Here is a 21,969-nt window from a genome sequence, read left to right on the forward strand (position 1 = left end):
ATGTCTGTAACAGTACTTGATGCTGTCTCTGACAAGAAATATAAAACAAGCCCAAGTCTAACTGTGTCTAATTAAGAAATCGCTACACTCCAAAATAGATGGTTGCTTAAATTAGACTTATAAAATCACCATGAAAACTTATCAGTGCAGATGCAAAGACTCATTGTTTCCACTTATAATGATTATGAGAGAAGATGATCATCTTAACAACAAACCAGACAATGAGAATAAACACATGCACATTAACATCACATCAAACAAGTCTGATGGAGTAGGCTGGCTGAGTAGAATTTTATGATCCTCCTAATAAAATATTTGTTGAATTCTCCAACAGGTATTAGTGGAAAAAGACATTAGTGGACCAAGCATGGAAGCTGGTCATTTAGTTAGACAAAAAATGTTTTCTACCTCATGTTCTTTTACTAATCCAGCAATTTCATTCTCCTGGAACCATTAACAAATTCCCCTCTGACTATCATATTGCAAGCAGAAAAGGAAGAAACCAGTTTTTTACAAATCACTAAAGCCCACATGATCTGCTTCTCTCTGCGTAGCTTGTCTTATCCAATAGGGGCTCAAATACAACCTAAACCTCATATGGTACAAAAGAAATTAGTTCAGGGATCAGTTTGTCTAAATCAATATCCATTCACCTGTGGATGAAAACAGAGACACTATTTGATAATATACAGTAATGCTTTACAGACTTCAGGAAGCATAATTCTTATTCTAGCTAATCATATATGGAGTTAGACAAGATGATCTCAGTTTATCCCTTCAATCACTTTGGCCTTGCTCTTTGATTCCAGAGGGAGTGAAAGGTAGACACAAAAGGTGGACAAATAGAGTTAGCTGAGTCAACATGGAAAGTCCCGAAGAGGCAAGAACCACCACAATTTGCAGGAAAAAGACACGGAACAAAACAGCAGCTCATGCGGACTTGGACCTGAAAGCTCTGCTCAAGAACCACCAAAAGGAGCTTGGGAAGAAAGCACAGGAAATAATGTGCAGCAAACACAGGCATTGCCCAGTACTTCTCCTGAGTGCACACCTGCTACTGAGATGCCTGTAAAGCTGAGGCATCTATTTCTACAGTCCTTTGGAAGGAGTTCTTGATCTAGCACCATGCTGGTTTCATGGCATGAAAACATTACCTCCTCCCAGTAATGCTGATTTCAGCAGCATGGCATGTACCTATGTCAGGACACTGGATATTTGTACCTTAGTGGAGGGAAGAGAGACATTACTTGCAGATTTTGAAAGTGGAAATACAGTAAGTATTCTTAACAGTTTCTCATCAGCCACCAATCTGTACCTCCTCTTCCTTCTATTGCTGGAATCAAGACATTTGATTGCCAGTATCTCTTCCCCCATTCCTTCCAGTTGTCTGCAAAAATCTGTACATCATAGCGCTTTCCTCCCCTTCTCTCTCCCTATAGAGAGAATATTAGGGACTTTTTCAGTTTCCAGTAGGCTCTTTGAATCCTCAGACACTTGCTCTATGCTGCCTGGTATATGTGTACCAAGTTGAATGTAAAGTCTTCCTACGACCATGAAGAGCAAAGAATGAAGAAATTAGATGAAAGGAAACAGCAGCTGCTTCAGTGTAACAGTATCATGAGGCGAAAAGCTGTCGTAAAATACGTTCCTCTAGTCTAAAACTGTTGCACTGGAAGAGTGAGATAACAGAAAGTTGCCTGCAGTTACATTTAATGATATCCTGAATGCCAGTCATTCACAGAAAGTTGTTACACATCTCAAGCTTTGGGTTTGGTTCTTTCCCAGGGGTGTGGGGCTTATTCAGTACGTGTATCTACAGTGAAAGCGCAGGCAGAACTATGCCTCGGATGAGTAGTTCTCATCTCTCACCCTGCAGTTCCTCTTACTCCATGTTGAACCCTCACAAATTAGTTTCAAAGGTACCTAGGTGAATAACAGTGTCAGGCACTCCTGTAACTTCCCATGTATGAAACCCCAGACTGCTGAATCTCATTGTTCTGATCTGGAAGCATCAGTGGGCAAAACCTACCACCACGGCAAGACAAGAGTACAAACAGTTGGTCTCCCTCCTCTTGGAGCCAACCTGTTGTCACACACTCTTCATCAAAGCCAACAAGCCACATGCCAGTTCCTCTTCTCCTTATCCCATCATGATTTCTCATTTGCTGATTTGGCCTATTAACACAGTCAAAGTAAAAATCTTATCTGGAAAAGTGGTTTAAAGCACTACTGGTATATGACAGATAGATAAGTAGTGTCTTAATACACGTACCAAGCACTACAAAAGATTGCTAAGCCTCCCATTTTCTGCAATCTCGCATTTTATTTATATACATCATGGTACATAAATACATGCTCACATCTTAAAAACACAGAAATTTACAAAAAAAACAAGACAAGAAATTATTTTATGCTAAGATTATATGGACAGCTTCAAGGACAATTCTCAGTAATCACTCTTTACATTGCTCTCTCTCTCTATGTTATAGTTTTTTAATAACACATAATGTTAAAGAAACTTGCTTTAAGAGCTCCTGCTTGAGGCCTTACATAATTTTCTTGTAAAAATGTTTCTAAATTATAAAAGCTCCTGTAAAGCTATATTTGCACCTAGAAAATTTATCAGAGAGCTCTTTGGTTATAACTGAGCAGGGTAATCTCAAGGGAAAAAAAACCTATCTCATGAATGAAAGAGTCTAACACTGTCTGCCTTTTACCAAAACACCATGTAGGATTTTGCTGCTTGTTTTAAACATGACTGTGACATTCACTAATGCCATTTTTTAAACTAGTGCTTCATACTTGGAATTATTATATATATATATATATAAATATAAATACAGAAACCTTTTTGCACAAGTGTTTAACCATCTCTGCATGGTGCCCTTCAGGCCTCTTGTTGTACAGTAAAATTAAAAATAAAAGAAAGGCTAATTTAAAACAGTGCTGTGTCTGTCAACCCTGGAGTCAAATTCCTACAATTGCTTCTTTGAATATTATGTGCTCATTTAGCCAGCGGGTGCTCTTCCCAGGACTCCCAGTGTTATGCAGGAGTTGGCTGGAGGAAGTTATCACTTGTATTGTGGAGTTACTTGGTGAAGTGTCCTGCTTTTCCTTCACAGCCCTGCACTGCAGGATACACAAATGGATTACACACTCTCTGACTGCTCTTCATCTGAAAGTGCTAGTTCATTACATAAAAATTACAAATGTCAAATAGGATAAGTGTAATGAAAATAAATTTGCTCTCCCTTGATTTTCTCCTCATAATTTGGAATAGGTTATTGCACTGTATATGCTGTAACAATACAATTTCCAATGGGCCTTGCTAACTTGTTAATAGAGAAAACTCTAGTACACTGTGTGGTAACATCTCACAAAGACAGATATTCTTGGGGGAAAGAAATGGGTAGAAAAAATCATAACTGAATAGGCAGGAAAAATTAAGTAACTTTCAAAAAGAGATCAGTGATATAGGAAAACAGCCCAACTGGAGACAGCTTTGACTGGAGTTTATTACTAATGTACCTGCAATAACAATTTTAGCAATTGCTAGTAGGTGGGAAGACACAACAGTACTAATACAATTCCCAATCAATTTTCTGTCCTCCCTCTCTGCCTAGATCTGGACATTAAAAATGATGCTCCAGATCTGAATTTTATTAATAGAAAGAATAATTGAAAGAATTTTAAAAAGTGGCAGGCAAATTTATTTGAAGTTTTCTGCTCTAAAGCCAAATATTCGAGTTGACTCCAACTCACTACAATGGATAGATGGGTGAACAGTGCTGAGTGCTCTCTTGGCATGTTGCCATTAACTGAACAGCAGCTAGTAATTAATAATCTTTATCTAAACAATAATTCATACAGGATTAAACTGCCTTACAAACACTATGGCTTGATGCTGCAGAAATTATTGTGATCTAATTTTAAATCAGTGTTTTCAATGAAATCATCCCCTGACCCATTCTATGTGTATATTTTGGCTTACAAGGTGGCAGTAGGAGGTGCAAGGATATTTGATCCAGTCAGTTACAACATACCCACCTTTTCTTTAGTGATTCGTATATCAAATAAATTACAGAGTTAAGCAGCCTAAAAATCTGCCTAATCAAGAGAAAGTTAATGAACAAAATGCCAACCTCCTGCACATTGTGCAGAACATCTTTATCAATTTCAGATAAGTAATAATGAGTATATTCATAATTCTGGCTTCCGAATGGTAAAAAACACACCAGAAGGACAGAAATAATAAAGAAGATATATCACTATAGGAACAGGCAGGAGAGGCATCTTGGGAATATTCACCCACCTCAGGTCAAAAATTGTGTTTTAAATACTTCGGTTATTTTCATATCCATGTTGTAACTACCAACTACACACAAAAAATCTTGTGTTTCAGGAATGCTTCAAAAGAATTGAAGCTTTAGAGAAAACTAGAAAACAGTAAAAGATGCGTATTATGCAGTAGTCTAGAACTATAAATTGGAATGAAGATGTAGAAGTAGGCTTGGAAGAGGAAAACATATATATCGTCTCTGTATGTATGTAGTTCAGTACTAGGACACCAGCTTTGCTGACACACATCTTTTGCAAAAGGAGGCTTACATCTACCACCAATGTTCTAAGTAGTACAACAAAGTGGGCATTCAGCCATATTGAAGAAACACTGTAAAAAACAGTACCTAATTTCTTTTTTAAGTGATCTCTATTTTGGTAATCACAGCTTGATAAAATGTGAGTGGTGCAATTACACTCTATAGATAAACAACCTCTCTGGACCAACATTAATAACTTTAATTTGATTAAAGAGATTTTTCTATCTGAGTTTCCACTTCAAATAATTTATTAGAAGGTTGAAAATACTATCACCTCAGCAATTAATTTGGAGAATGCAGATCCTTTGGCTTGATAGAATTGTCCATATGTCTTTAAGTGAAGAAAAACATAGCAAAAGGCATACACTAGCCATCAGAAGTCCTAAGGTGTATTTGTCTCATCTTATTTGTGGTATCTTTCATAACACACAATCCACAGGTAAAAAATGCTGTCTTAGAAGCCGAGATCCTGCAGGTAGTCACTGGATTAAGAGACATAAATTTCACTATCAAAAACTTCATATACTCCCTTTTAATATGGGCCATTTTTTGTTCCTACATTTCTCAGGTATACAAGTAATAACTTCAAATGACAACCTCAATAATTTCCAGTGACAAAGGAATTAAAGGAAGCATTCAGCAGTTTTTAGCATTCCTTGGTATCCTCTATTCATTCCTTTAGATTTTGTTTCTCCTCCTGCAAACATTTGAAATGAAACAAACAGGCAACACTGACACAGCTGCACAGTTGTAACTCCCTGCTACTTCAAGGGGTGAAGGTGACAGTTTAATACAGGTGAGCTTTGACTGGGTATTATGCTTGTTTAAGGCTCTGCAAGACTTACCAATGAAGCCATTTCTGAGAATCTTAGGATTGCCCTACAACCAATTAAATTACCATGTTCATCGCTGCTGAAATTGTTATCCTTCACCTTCAAAAACATTAGAAATGTAAATTAAATATACATTATAATAACTGAATAAAACATGAAGCTTTCTTGCCCTCTTACAATAATGCAGAGCAAGGAGCAAAAAGCAAATCAAGCAATAAACTTGGGCTTGTCTATCCTGTATTCAGAGTTTTAGTTGGAATAAACAGATTTAACTTCTTTGTACAGCTATTGAAAACAACCAGAATGTGACGCCACAGGAAGTGGGTGAAGGGAACGGAACAGATTCATAATGCTCAGGGATGTCAAATTCTTGCTGCTCGAGTACAGTGCCTTTCAAGTGATAGTAATTATCGTCCTTTGAAACATCTCCTCTACCCCATCCCTTGATTTTTTAGCCTCCAAAAAACACACATTATGCTAAACAGCACTCAGGAGCCTCCAAAACTTGTGAATGGCAAGTGGTATTAGCTCAGTCTGGGGAACATTTTACTATTCTGCTTGGACATTTGCATTGCATTATCATAGCCTTGCTTTTTCTGACGACTCATCATCACACAGTGCGGACAGCCCTTCAGAACAGCCCAACACTGCTGTAATCAGATAGCAAGGCTGGGCTGCTGTCTGCGGGCTGCTGCAGAGAGACAGTGGGGAAAACCAGCACTACCATTCATAAAAGAATGTGTTTTCAGTATCTGTTTACATCATTTTCTGGAAGCAATCTTATTCATCAAGTGGAAATGCTTTCAAATCACTAAAGCTAAATGTTTATAATACAAGAATCCTAAAAGTTAGCTGAGGAAATAATTGCTAATATGCTGGTACTAAATTTTAAAATAAAGCCTTAAATCGTGGAGAGTTTCTGCAACACTAAAAATTTCACTATTGCAATACTGAAGGAGGGTGACCCAATAACTATAGGCCACTCACTGTTGTATCAACCATCACAAACAGAAAAATGAAAAACTACAGAGGTCGTAAAGAATTAGAGGACAGGTTATAATTGGTACCAATCAGTCTGATAACTGCATAAGGCGAGATACAGTGCAGGTATACTCACTGGAAAATACATATTTTATAATATATTTTAGAAAATTCCAAAATTAAGCTTTGTATAAACTGCTGTTTACCTGGAGAGACAAAACTGCATGAAATGACAGCTGTCTCTAGAGCAGTTCCTAGTAAAATAACAAGACAGTTTGTCCGTAATGAAATCATTTATATAAGTTACTTATTCTGCAGAAAACTAAACGCTATCCAAAACACTATCATATTGCATAGGCAGAGCACCAAATAAAAGTGTAAAACAAAAGACAGGAAAACTATATCTCCAGGAACACAAAGAAGTTTTCTTCCGCTCCTTCCTGACCCTCTCCTCCAAACCACATAAGTTGTTGACACATACGAGAACATTAGGCAACAAGAAAACAAAAGCAAAGTGTCCTAAACAGTATGAGATGTTTCTAGGTTTTGGGTTTTTTTGGTTTGTTCTTTTTTCCTCCTACACATTATGGTGAATTTTTGTCTCAAGTAGTGTGGAATTTGAATACCTTAGGTTCTACTAGTATGGAAATTTGTTTCAAAATAGCTATTCTTAAGTAAATATCTTCGTGGATATTCATAGCCAATTGTCTCTGCAGACTAGAATACATTTGATCAAAAAATATCAATCAGAAATAGTTATTCCCCTTTCAGTTTATATCCTAGCTTAACACAAATAAATTTCTTTGTGTACAAAGTAACCTTCATCCCACTTTGGCCCACTGGAGATTTCTTGTTACGAGTCCATATGACCGCAGCCCTGCAGATCTGTAATGAGGATGTCTGCCATAGGGAACCCAGCCAAGTAGCATGCATTCCCTTCCAAATTTAGGGAAGTCCAGAGCACAGTATACAGAAAGACAGAACTGGATTCAACTGTTTCAAGAGGCAGCCTGGAAAGAGCAAACCTCATAAACCAGACTATTTAAATTCACACTTACATACTTATGCTCTATATAGTTCTATAGTAACAGTCATGATATTAAATTTATCTTATATGAATTGCGAGATAAACAATTAAAAAATAGTCAGACTGCACACTGAGTCAGCTCTAGGAGAGTTGACAACACGCTACCAAAAGCGGGTAGCCATTTCGAAGTTCACTTTCATCCAAACATAACATACAACCTGGGAATCATATTTTACTTTTCCAAAAGTCTGATATTTCCAAAACTGCAATCTATTCTATCTAGATATAGATTCCATCTGCCAGATGTAATGACTCTGCATAACAGATACTTCTGCCAAGTAATTTTAATGCCAGGTAAAGCTTTAGGAAATGTCTATTTCAAATGCTCAAGTTGCTGATACAATGATAGGTTTAACGGAAAAATTATTGATGCATTTTAAGATGACATCATGTGTATTCTTTTAGCCTTGGTAACTATAAGAATTTTATCACAAGTTAATGTCCTGTATGTATCCACAAGCATCTCTATTTTGGGGTTTGTTTTGTTTTTTCTAATGGCAATACTTTCTTTTCCACTAATACATTGCTAGGTATAAATAGCAAGAATTTATACAAATGACTGATCTGAAGAAATACCCTCAGATTCCCTATGTTAGTTGAAAAGTGAAACCCCATTCCCATCTTGCAATGTCACTGTTCAGGCTTTTTGCAGAATCCAACAGAGGTTACAGGCACGGGTTTCTACTCAATTCCTATTTTGAAAGTGAGGGCTAGAGAATTAGGCTTAAACTCTTCAGATCTGTGATCTATACACCAATTAAAAAGATATAACTCAACCCCATGGGAGATGGCTTTTCAACTCTATTAATAGAATTTGAGAGTCCTCAGTAGAAATTGAGAGGGCAAAAAAAAAATAAAAGAAAAAAGGAGATCCTAGGTTAGTCAGCCACACTAGACTTCAGTTATTCAACTCATGACAAGTACACGCATTTCATATTTTTCTAAAGGTTTCTTTCATTTCCCATTACAAAAGAACCAGATACACAAATGCATTTTAGATCTTGCAACGATACAATTTACTTTTGCTTGATAAATATCTACAGTTAAAATAAATTTGGATAATTTTGCATAAGTTCCTCTATGCATCACAACCAAGGCCCTCAGAGGGCAATGCAATCCTTTCTTCTTCAGGTTCCACAAAGAAACATAAAGAAATAGCACAGCTTTTTTTGTACACATGAGCATTTCTCCAGCTTTATAGTTTCTCCATAGTCTTTATAGAATACAGCTCTCTACAGAAGAGATAACTATTTAGTACTAAACTCTAGTGACTGTTAACCCCTTCAGTAGCCACATGCAGACACCCCAATACTTCTAAATCTTTCCAACTTCACAAAGTCTGAATAGTAGCATGTGTGTGAAGACTTATACCTACCTTTTGAAATCAAAATGGCCAGCCTAATTCACCTCAAGAAACAGAGCAATTTGAAAAGCTGGAGAAAGTGATGATTCCCTAGATGAGAGAAACTTCATTCACTCTGTAATCCTGCAGCTGAGTAGAGATCTCCTGTGATGCAGAGATGTCACAAAATTCCTTGCTTCCAGCTGGGATGTTTGTTTCTAAAAAATGTACAAGCCTTCTTATATAAGTAATGAGTCTTGCAATGAATCCTGCACTGCTTCCCAAGTGGCTCCATATCACCAGTAGTATTCAAAATCTCAGGCGGTTGCAGGGAAGGAAGACTTCAAGCCATTTTTCTTTTGGTACAGTCAATAATGAACACCTACTTCTTTTTTTTTTTTTTTTTTTTTACTTCACTTTTGCATCTTCTAGGTAACATTAAAAAAGCCACCATGAACTTTTTGCATTTACCCTTCAGGTACTTGATCAAAATCTCTAGCATTAACAGCACTACGTTCTAATATGCATGATATTAAACATGTTTGGAAAGGCACTAACAAGTCTTTGAACATTACTTTCACATTTTTCACTTTGTACCATCCCACTCTTTTTTTCCTACACATCAGTGGTACAGTTCAGCTTGTCAATTTGTGAGAAAGAAATCTTCCCTGAAAAAATATGACAGCAGTCAGTCTCATTTGCTACATTGCTTCTGTTGCTTTTTGACAGACCTTTCTTAAATTACCTATATTTCAGCCACTTCTACGAAGATTTAACACCCCTTTGCAGTGTGAGAAATCTGAGTTGAACTCCAAAATAAATTCTGCTGAACACTGGAACCCACCAAGATCTTACACAGCAAGAAAGCTTGGCAAAACACATAAAATACTACAGAGTAAGCTGATAACTTACATTGATTCCATTTTGTTTCTATTATTCTCAGCCTTAACTTCGAATAAAATCACTAAAACAGACATATCGTTGAGTCCTTGGATTTTTTACATGTAATATTTTCCAACTTGCTATGGTACAACTGATCTCTCTGAAGTTATCAGAAAGATTTGCTGAGCCTGGTGCTTCCAAACATGAGTCACCATACTGATTTTCCGGGGTAATTTAGAGCCATAATGTCAGCTAAAGTTGAGAACTTCTTCCTAGATTCTTGTATATTCATGTCATAAAAATTGGCCTGATAGAAACAATCACTGTCAGAAACAACCAATGACCAGCCAGAAATAACCAACAGGAATAAATAGGGCAAAGGAAGAGGAGTGGATATGTTATGGACAACCCTTACAGGAAAGCTCAAGCAGTTCTCTAGAATTTGTTCGTGGAGGAGGATACTATAATTTAGCAATACAAGAAACATTAACATGAAGAAAAACTACTCAAAATTCTGCTTTTCATTATCAAATCAAATGTGAAATCACTTATCTACAGACCGTTTTGAACTCACTTTTATGTTGTAAAAAAGTTTATTTCTTCAGTTGCAGATAAGAAAACAGCATCTGCTGATTCATAGCAGCACCTAACTTCCCCATAAAGTTAGATTGCACATGAAATGAATGTCTGAAAAACAGAAAATCAGCCAAAGATAAAGGAGAAACATATGTGAACTGGCAAATCAACCTAGCTTAGGGACTAGACATGAAAGTTAGAATCAGAAATTCCCAAGACGTGATCTTGGCAGGGTCAAATACATTTAACAGGTACATTTAATTTAAAAAATTGATTTGAACTTTGGAACTAGTTCTGCTCTAGTTCTGCTGAAATTCCAAGGAGTCTTAGGATTACAGCACTTCCTAAAAACAAGTATCTTAACGCACTGCCTTTCTTGCTAATTTTATTGAAAGAAGGAGGAACAGAGACTAGCCATATCCAGCCCCATTTGTTACATCCACAACTGCTTTTCACATGTGGAAACCGATTCTTAAAGAACGTTGATGCTACATAAAACAACGCAACCTGTCAATGATGGCATTTTGTCTCCAAAGAATCAGAACCTAGCTCAAGCAAGCCTTACTGACCTAAAGGATGAGCTGAAGGAAGGTTTAAGTAGCCCTTTATGTGAATTATGACTATTTATCCTCCCTTCTGACGCAAAAACCCCCTCAGAATAAATCTTAATAATATATTTTCAGGCATGAATTGATGAGGGTAAAGGAATCTTATGCAGAGAGAAAGAGACAAAAGTGTTACAGAAATTCTTCATGGTGTATTGAAATATAAACAACAAAATCTTGCTTAACTCCAAGGCTCTCCAAAAAAGAAGTTGACAAATATTTTTAAAAGAAGTATGTTTTATGCTTAAAAAATTGTGAATTGAGTGTGACTCATAGGGCCAAGCAATAACGGTGTACCGGGCTTCCCGAGATGCCAACCTTCTTTTAAAAGATTAATCCTCCAAATAATGAAAGTAAATGAAAAAAAAATGTTCCAACTACAGACTTCCGGTGAACTATCAATATAATGCTGTTATCTGGTACTGAAAGACACAATTTGCCTGTTAGAAAGGAAGCTGTTGCTACTAGCAAAGACTACAAAGGAAAGCCTTGCTTCCCAGAATACAGAAAAATGCTTTTCTGAATAGATACATATTTTTTCAAGATAAAGATAAGGTAGAACAGTACATCTTCTAATGGCAAAGGAGAATGCAGCAATGAAAATTACTCAAAAACATTTTGTTAAGTTAGTGTTTTCAGAGGTTTGCTTTACACTCAGTTACTACTATTCTAAATCAAGGTCACTGTATTTGTCTAACATGACTGAGTTCGGCAAGGTACTGCTTGCCCCTATGCTGTGCAGGTATCTCAAGACTCTCTCCCCTTCTCATCAGAGGAAGCAATTTCTGCTCCATGGTGTGTGGAACTCAACGAGTCAACACAGAGAAGAGCGTGATTTTGGCTCAGCATTTGATCCATCAGTGCAAAATTAAGATGAAATGAAAAATACATGAAAAACATAGAAAAAATTGGAAAGGCAAGAAAAACAAGTAGAAGCTGTCTTCTTCCTTCATCTATACCCATTTACTCCCTTTTGCTTTCTTCTAGCAGAGAATTAGGATTAGCAAAGACTTTGGGAAGAAACTCAAATTTTGTATGTTTCAAATAGAATTATCGAGCCTTTTTACAAGTGTCCTGACAAGTCTGTCTCTTTGCATCACCTCAGACTTCAGACTGCACCCATTAGAGAGCATGTTAGCCATTATAACCCAGGTAATTTTTTTTTTTAAACTCTTTCTGGTAGTCTGAACAGATTTCATCTTCTCCAAACACTCCTCTTCTCTGTTCAGGAAACAACGTTTTTGCACCCCTTTTCACTGAAATGGCATCTCAAAAATGCAAAAGTCTCTTCTCTTAGGGCAGCTGGCTTCTTCTGTATTTGACCAATTAATGACTGTTTGCTTTCAGCTTCTGGTACCCAACATTACAGCAAAGCTGGTCCAACATCCGGCTGCACCCAGAAGGGGGGATCACGCTCCCTACCTCTGCCCTTTGCAAGGGCTGGCTATCACAAGGCTTGCCACTGAGTCACAGCTTGGTTCTAAATAGACATAACATTTTTGAAAAAGAATGTAGCTTCTTGCTGGCTTCCCTTCCTGCACCAGGCCACAAAGGGATGAGATGAACATAAATTGTTTACCTGTAACATCAAACTGCAATTTCGAGTACAGCTCGCTAGTACTTTGTGATGACCGAGCTCAGTACATCATAACCCTCTTGTCATAAAACATAGTGTCAGAAGCAAAACCTCTGTAGGCTTTTACTTATTTAACTGTGTTTTGTGGCCTGGAACTCTGGAAGATTCGTTTGATTTCAAACTTTTTTCCAGATATTACAGGGCATGGCCGTGACCTGCAGCCACATTTTCTGCTTCCAGCAACAGCAGAGGAGCTACAGCCACCTGGCACTGTCATTTGGGCAACCAGAGGTGCAGGACACGATAATGCTGTTAAGATCTACAAGTTTCTGAAGAAAATATACCCTTAAAGTAAACAAAAGAATGAATACCAGCTGCCAGAGAAAATTAAGTCACTGATTTGGGATTGCTTAAGTCTATCGCTGCTCAGGAAAGCCTTTAAGCAGGTGCTTAATTTCCACATGAAGTTAAATCCCAAGTGTTAGTGCTTTATACCTTTACATAAAGATCCCAAACCCAATCTCCCTCTTGTGTGCCAACAGTACATGAGAGGCTCTGCAAGGCTCCCTGTTCCAGGATCAGAGTAAATGTTTTCTGATTACCATCAGCGCTACGTGTCGCATCCCCCCCTTGCAAGTGCTTCACTTAATGGCGGCATCCTTCAGAGTGGCTTCGTTCACCTCAATACTCTTTCAGACTATACAATGAAGAATTGCAAAAGATTGGATTTTAAGTGGGGAAAAAAAAAGTTTCGGAAGGGCCGGGAATCACAGAAGCTAAAGGCACACTGGCAGTCAAATAGAACAAGCATTAAAATCTCACAGCAGACAACCTTTCAAAAAGTTAACACGAATGGTTATAGTTTTCTGATATGATTAGTGTTTTAATAAAACACCACCTAGTTTCAAAATCTGTCCTTGTAACTGCTCTCTTTTGCTCAGATAATTTTTCATTAATTGATATTTAGTCAAAATTACTTGGTAGTGTACAATATAAAGGGTCTAAGTAACAGGGAACCAGACTAAAATATAACTAATTTTCCCATCTAAGAGAATGACCTTCATAATTCACTTCAGGCTTCACCTCCAGAGTGACATGGCTCATTTCCTCATTATCAGAATTAGATTTTAAAACACTACTGTCCTCCATAAAGTACACTTTGTCTCTGATCATATACATAGAGACAGGGGAGTACATTTAAAATTATTTGCATCACATAAATACCCAATTGCCTCAAATAAAGATCAGTGTACTTACTAAGAACACAGCCTGTGCCCAAAGAGCTAACAGATTATGGCAACAAGAAAAAAAGCAAAAGATATTTAAGAAGGAAAGGCAGAAGAGCAAGGAAGGCTCAAAGGGGAGAATTAAATTAATTAAGCAGTTAATTAATTAAAATTAATTACATTGACTTTTAGACAAACACAGATATAAATACATACAGCAAATACAGGTCTTCAAGCAGTTGGGTACATATTTGTACCTAAACTGTCAGGTGAAACAAAGACTTAGTGGCTTTTGCTTAATTCAAAGAACTTAGGAAAAGCAAAAGCAAAATCCCAAATTAACATTACTTCACAAGGGGACTCGGGAGGACTCTGTATAGCAGAAAACAACTGAATGCAGCAGTTTATTGCTTGGTAGTTGCCACAACCTGCTGCAAGCTTGCAGGCTGTGAGGTCTGTCTGGGAATATACATTTCTAGTTGGACAGTGATGATTGACTGCTGCAGTGATTTTAGTGGACATTGCCTCACAAAGAGACAGGGAGGAAATTCGGATAGGGTGTCCATTCCTTATTTAAGGAAATTACTTTGGGGGACTGATAGCCTAGGGTGCTAGCTAAATAATTGGCATCTAGGAAGATGAAGCATCTCTTATTTGCTTTGTCTTTATACTTCTGTTTGTTAAAATACCCCAAAAGCCTTCAGGCACGGTGGTTTTAAACATTTAAGTGTACTGCTGATATTATTTAATCACATCACAATCTGTATATCTCTCTTAAAAGTAAACCACTAGCAGTGTGTCAGAGTACATTAACACAGCAGACTAAAGCACCGTGTTTAATGTATGAAAACATATATCGGGCACTTGTGAACTCCAAGTGGAAATATGCATATTGCAAAATCAGAAGTGATCCAATCTGGATTTAAAGAGTAAGTATTACAGAATATCAGCCTATCTAGCTACTCTTATAGTAATGGGATAAAATTGACTGCACTTCACCATCAAAGGGCATCACACTTATTTAGTTATTTATTCACTTATTTGATTCACCTTTTTAAAAGATTCACCTTTTTAATAGCCTGCCTCACAGTCACATGCTTTTTAAACAAAAGCCTGGGAAGGAAATTCTTTCAAGCTTATTAAAATTCCCATCTGTCATTTGAAAATGGAAGCTCGGATAGAAATGTCAAAATCGGCCATAAAAATCAATGTTGAGCCAAACTTTTGCAATGGCAACGGCAAATGGCATCAGTGTCATGAAAAATCACTCCTGCTGTTTTAAAGTCACCAGAAAGCAGAAGGAAAAAAAGACTGCAGAAAGGTAGTAGAGTAGGTAATGTAAATGCTGAAACACTAATCCTTGGTTTGATGTGTGATCCTATGTAAGTACCTCCAACCATATCATTGCATCTGAATGCTGTGATGCGGCCGAGTATAACAGGGGGATGCTACTGGATTTCCTGGTCACCTGAAGAAAAGTGGTTTCCATAGAAACACTAATATTCTTTCCTTAAGCCACAACAAAGACATGCAGCAGCCATAAATTGTATGTTCAGTGGGTTTTAAGTGTTCTGTGAGACAACATGGATAACAACTAAAAGATGGCAGGATCTTGCCCCAGCCTGCATTGTAGAAAGCCTCCTTTTCCCCCTTTGGCTCAGCAGTTTGGAAAGCATACTTCAGAAAAAGCTTTTCAACTAATATCTATAGTTTAATTTGCTTAGATTTGCCACCTGCAAATACTAACGATTTCAAGATTTGCACTCCTTTTCCTCAAAACATATTTCTCACATTGCTTAAACTACCCTCGAGAAATCCATTCTTGATGGACTGATTTTTTTTTTTTTTTTTCATTTATTTGGATTTGGAAGATAATGGAAGTTATCTTGCAATTGGAGAAAACATTCCTACAGAAAGAAGTAGGAACTAGAAAGCATTGGAGCCCAAAATTCAGAGGCTGGAGAGCGGTGGAAGTCTTGCAATTACGGTAACTGCTGTAACAGTATAAGGCCTTACTCAAAATAAATCTGATCCCCTTTTACAGTTTGCAGTACACTCTGCGTAGGTTACTTCCAGGCAAAGGAAGGTCACAATAGCTTTGAATCTGTTGCTGAAAATGTGTTAAATATGCATCCTCCTCCTCCTAAACTAAGCCTCTATTACATGTCCCTTTTCTAGCTCAGTCAATGCTCACTCTTCCCTTCTACCTAATCTTCTTCCATGCAACCACTGTCTTCCCAACTGTCATGATGTTATCACCAGTGTTGTAAAATCTTTTTTCTTAAGCTGCCAACACTTGGACCTCCATGGTGCATTTACGTAAATTTGAGATCTGATTGATTTTGTGGGGTTAGCAGGACTAAAATGAGAACAAAGCCTGTGTAACAGTACCAGGCTTCTCACCCAGCACTTTGAGAACAGGGGACGGTGCCACCACTGCTGGTGCACTATGTGGATGTACAGAGGACAGGTAATTCAAAAGATTTTTTCTGCCATATTCTCTGAAGTACTGACGATACAAGCAACTTGCAATTGCAAACATTTCCAGTAGTTTCTGATTTTACGATGGAATTTTATATCACTATTAAAATGCTTCTCCTCTTCTCCCTTAACTTTTTATGGCTCAAATCCTAGTTGAAAATTATTTTTTTCCTCCTCAGTATTAGTAATATCTTTTCAGATCAAAATCCATTTTATTGGGAAATAATAAAGCAAATCTGGAGTGAAATGGAAGGGCAGTGAAGAAGTGCAACCCTGTAAAGGTTTAATCTCAAACTGAACATGTACTGGTTAATAAACAGCACAAGAAAGGCTGAGAATTTTGAAGAAATAAGTGACACAAAGTGAAAGAAAGTTTAGCAGTCCATGAAATCCATGGATTTAAACGGGTTTCTACAGGAATCAGAGAAATGGGAAAGGACAATCTTATTACATTCATCCAGTCCCAAAGGCCAAAGCAGATGTATCCATCAGGCTGTAATTTTTGACCATAAAACTTTGCTTGAATAAAATCCTGCATGTGACCTTCATACATATTGTTGTCCTACAAACCTCTGTTACTCTACAGCTGAATCCCATTTAGTTATGACTCACTGCCTTATTTACTTCACTGATCACAATAAGCTTTCAAAAGCCATTACGAAGGCTTGAGTTGGTGTCTGTAAGCATACTCTGGTGACTAACCTGAATGACAAAAAGGTTGGTTTAAAAAAAACAATAATCAACCAACCAAAAAAAAAAAACCAAAACCCAACCAAAGCCCAAACCACACCACAATATCAAGACTTGTCAAACTAAGTGGATTTCAAACGGCATCAGTCAAATCGATTTGTCATGCGTTATAGGTAACCTATAGAAGACAACATTGGATTACTGTAGAGATATCATTTAAGATAGGTAAAATGTAATATTGTCAAAAAAGGAGGTAGAAAAAAGGAGCAGGATAAAAAAAAAGTATCAGCACGAAATGTTTGCCATTAGGTTTAAAATATTGGCACTGGATCTCCGAGGACCCTACATGTCTTTGGACGTGGGTCCTGCCGAGCTCCAACAAATCTCCAGATGCTGCGGGTGCCTCAAGCACTGCAAACACCTTCGGAGTTTGCTCTGTAACTCCTGGTGTGCAAGTGGAAATGGCAGCATGGGAGCTCTAGAAGCTGTGCTGCCCAAGGAGGCAGATCAGCACAAGCCAAAGTATTACCTCTGGTTCAAGTTCCCAAAGGCCTCCCCTTCCTCCACGTGCCTTGGGATAGGAATTATGGCAGAAAAGAATACTTGCTTCAAGGAAAACACATTCCCCAAATGTAAGTAAATCAGTATTGCAAGAACATGACTTTGTGGAAAATGTTCAGAAGACAAGGAGGGTTTAGAGAATCATTAGCAGTGAATTAAAACAGATATTTAGTAATCTGTCTACCAAGGTAATTTAGCAGAGAGTCCCACAAAAATGCACAGGTTATTGCATATTTCACATTAGCCATTCAGCAACCATATGATCATATTATTAATGAGAAATTAAGGATTGGAGGAAATAACAGGCTTTGAACCATAAAACTTGGGCTTAAATTATTAGTGTATTGAAGTAAGCACAAGAAGAATCAAAGAAAGAGAAACATAAGAGAGCACAACTTTTTTCTGACAAACAAGACAGAAGCAATACATTTATTTCAACCAAATCTCCCAGTGAAAGAAAAAAAAACCAGTCCATTAAAAAGAAATATAGAAACATGACTCTCTTCAAAAATAATTACAGTTTAAGTGTATTGTAGAACTCAAAACCTTTTGAAGGCCTATCCCACCCCTACTTAAATACTGCTGTAAACTGAGGTCTCACAGAAAAGGAAGGAAAGTTTACCTAATATATATTATTATTTCTACCAGTATTTATCTGGCATCATAATTCCTTGTTTCGTACTGCTAAAATACCGCCTTGCTACCATGCAAAAACTGATTATCCCTACTTCCTTCACTGTCTATACAAAAAGTTAAATTTCTGCTTTCCCTTTGTAGCACCCGGCGTGGGCACAGCATAAAAACCCCAGCCATAATATCTTCCTCTCTCAATCACACAAGCACCAAAGATTTCTAGACATCACATAAAAGAGTATTACAAAAATTGTGAAGTATTTTGTATTGAAGAAAGGATGAGAGGAAGGGACATGCAGTGTTGGACATTTCCTCAGGTGACTGCCACTGTGACACATCTCAGTAACTGGGCTGCAGCTGCTGCGAGGGCCTGGGATGTACCATCTATGTGCCTCAGCCTCCCTTCTCAGCCACTCTCCTCCTCTGCAAGCTCTCTCCATCAGCTCCCTGGTCCTCACCCCAACCTACCACCTGGGCTTGCCCTGGACTTGACTTCCTTCTCAACCTCATCCGATCCTGATGGGTGCCTGTACCACCCCACGATGTTGACATGCAAACATGGGTCACGCAGTAAACCGCATGTATCACGCTCGCTATTGGCCCTCTCTGACAGAGCCCATACTGAAGGGGAGAAAAATTTCCCTAACTTAAAAAAACTCAGTTTCACCTCCTATTTCCATGCACTAGCACATGCCTATAAATTGTCCCTGAGGGCACTTCCAGTGATATTATGGGGCATGTCATTCACAGCTCTTCTAGGATAAAACCACCCAGCTTTGCAATACAGTCTCATTGCTCCAATCAGAACTGTTAATGAGATGCCCTAAGGTACAAAAGGAAGACATTTCAGGGCACCATAATAATTCATAAAAACAGATACAGAGGGAAGAACAGTAAGTACCGCACAGCAGCCGATCCTCTCATATTCATTATCTTTACATCGTATTAAGTATCTAAATGTTCCTGTTTTCATTGCTTGGGATTTACTTGCTAATTTTGCTAAGAAAACGAAATAAAAGGTAGAAATAATACATGCTGTTCATTAGTAGATCATTATGAAAAATAAATTTGAAAAAAACATCCTCTGTACCAAATGTCTTGTTTTATCGGATCTTTGCTCATAATTTCCTGGGTTTTGAAATTCAAAATCCTGGATAGGTTTAATTAAGAACCTTCTCTGTCCACTAAAAGGGGCATATTTTAGACAAATTTAGATCAATTTTGTGTTATTATTATGGCTCCAATTCTTTAACATTTTATTCAACTTCTTTTTTAAATGTTATTCTGTAGTTTAGACAAGATGAAAAAAGTCAAATTCATTAAAAAACCACCAAGATATTGTGAATTAAACCAAAGCAAACTTCAAGCAGATTATATAAAAAAAAACATTAAAAAAAAAAGTAGAATAATAAATCAATAAGATAATTTTTGCACATTAGGCTGTACCTGATAGAAGGGGCCAAGGTACCTCAGACTCATACTAGTGTTGTTACACTTCCAAGGAAAGGGTCACACTGGCATGGAAATGGCAAGTTTGGACATAATGAATGGCGTACACATTTAAAAACCTGAGATTTAGATTCATTCTAATATTTCTTTTACAAATGGAATACAGACATGGCCTGAGTGTTTAAGTGAACTTTTTCTGGTGTTCAGCACAGTGCATTTTGGCTAAGCATTTTTCCAAGGGATAAACCATGAAACGTCTGGCAAGTTACAGGGTTCCCTTCCCTGCTACTAATGCTTGTAAGAAATCCTATTAAGAACAGGGGGCAGGTTATATAAAGACATGGAGGAAAGGAGAAAGAGAGGAAACTGGTGCAAAGTAATTGAAAAATTATAGTACAGCTTATGCCCATAATCAGTTAAAACAAATTAAACACACAAATAGTAAAATAATCTGACAAGTAAAATTTCACAGATATATACATGCGAAAGATTCAGCCTTTGTTCTTCACTCAAATTATGCCAAACAAAACACGGGGCACTTAAAAGATAGTGAATATGAGACTTTGCTAGCCATGTAGTTGTATTTGACCATGCATTTACAAGAAATAGTTTTTACTGGCAAATACTTTCTTGAACCCATCAATGTTACAATACACCTTTACCCCCTAACACAGGTTAATAAAATTTATATCAAATCTACTCTGTTCACATTCAAATATTGACTATATCAATATATTTTCAAAAATGACAAATGTAACTTTTTCAAAATTAAGTAATCAAATATTGAAGAATTAGGACATTAACTCCTTTGGAATGTTCTACTTTACTTGACAGTCCTACCTTCTTTAAGTTAGAAATAAATAAGTAAGTTGCATAAAACACCGATCCGTGAAATACCTTGCAACTGCTCTAACACAATGATAAAGGAAACTAATTGCTAATTTTCAGTGTTAATCAATGTTAATCACAGAGCATCAGCTAACATTATCCATCCTGGATGAACTGGAAAAAACCTTAAACACTAACATTGCAGAAAGTATCTAAAAAACATTGACCTAATTTACCCATTTCCCCCCCTGGATTCTAAAAGTAAGTCATAGCTTCAGTTTTTATGTTGGCCTTTTCAGATTGAAATAGATTGAATTGATTCTTATTGGAATACTTTCAAAATCACTTCTTTTTCTGTCTCAGCCTTATCAAGCCAAGACTGTCATTCTTCTCATTACACAGGTCTATCCACTTGTAAAATTTAACAAAACAAACAAAAAAATCCTAAATTCTCAAAAATTAAGAACGTCAATGATAAAAAATTGTCATATAAGCAGTAAACACTTTTTTGTTAACACTGCCTTGTCAATAGTCCGTTGAAGCCAAACAGGTATTGACCTTTGACTTCACAAGCATTGGGGCAACTGCTCACAAGTTTGCTGCTTAAACCTCATGCATCAACACACAGCCAAGAAGGATAAAGGAAGTCATAAAAACCTTGATTTTTTGTTAAGAAATCTTTGATAATATACCTACAACAAACATCATCTGTGTCTCAAACAGAAGCTAGCGTGCCAGAACAGCAAAGAAATAATGAATGCTTAGGAAACAAATTTGAATCCATATTTCTAAAGGCTTCATATAGCTGTCTTTCCAGACAACTGCTCAGTCACACCAGCGATTTACTAATCCAGCTCAGAGGGATTTCAAATATTGGGTCCTGTTATCATCCTACTGCTATCACAGGAGCCCAAAGCAACATCCTCATCTCTTGTCCAATAATTGGGGAACGACAAAGGATGGACCAAGTACAAAATCGTATTTGACACAGGTGGCTTTCTGAGTCATCAGGTTATCTCTAATCCCTCCTATAAAATAGATAACTTTTTCAGGTGTGTGTGCTGAAAAGCCTATCCACACAACAAGCTATGTTTTCCAACTAAGTGCCATTAGTTGCACAAAATTAAACCGAAAAATAATATTGTCAGAAAGTAAGTACTATCAGTTTGACAATAACTTCAAAACAGCCTGCAAAAGAGGGAAGGTGAAAGCAAACTGTCTGACTTCTCTATCATTTTCAAGAGCCTTTACTTACCAAATGGATAAAAGCTAAATTTATAGCTTGAAGTCACTAGACCAGCACAAACTGTAGCAGCTAAATGCAAAATTAAATGCAATATTTGATATTCTATGTAAAAACAAGCCAACAAAACAGAAATTTCTCATAAAGCTAGCTATCAGTGTAGTATTTTGCATGTCTCTGTAGAAACAACAACAGGAAATCTCTTTAATGTCCTACCTTCTTGAACTGCCTGAAACGGATTGTTGCCATCCACAAATGTCACTGAACATGTGATTTTCTCTGTTTGCAAGATTTCATCATTCTGGTTGAGATCAGCAACTGCCATTCGAAAAACTTCCTCATCTTTTTTGGCAGATTCATCAAAAATCGCCCCTGGGG

General features: G+C 37.2%; 1 protein-coding gene across 2 annotated transcripts in view; it reads right to left on the reverse strand.

Annotated features, from left to right (window-relative positions):
• GRID2 (glutamate ionotropic receptor delta type subunit 2) overlaps nt 1–21,969 on the reverse strand; it is a 730,540-nt gene that overhangs the window by 552,327 nt on the left and 156,244 nt on the right. For both annotated transcript variants that reach the window (XM_086464050.1, XM_086464049.1), the window contains exon 2: nt 21,808–21,963. In XM_086464050.1, coding sequence (XP_086320176.1) covers nt 21,808–21,963 — 156 coding nt within the window. The remainder of the gene's footprint in view (nt 1–21,807; nt 21,964–21,969) is intronic.

The sequence above is a fragment of the Leptosomus discolor genome, chromosome 4 (genome assembly GCF_034619465.1).
Source record: "Leptosomus discolor isolate bLepDis1 chromosome 4, bLepDis1.hap2, whole genome shotgun sequence".
In the NCBI taxonomy this organism is placed as follows: domain Eukaryota; kingdom Metazoa; phylum Chordata; class Aves; order Leptosomiformes; family Leptosomidae; genus Leptosomus; species Leptosomus discolor.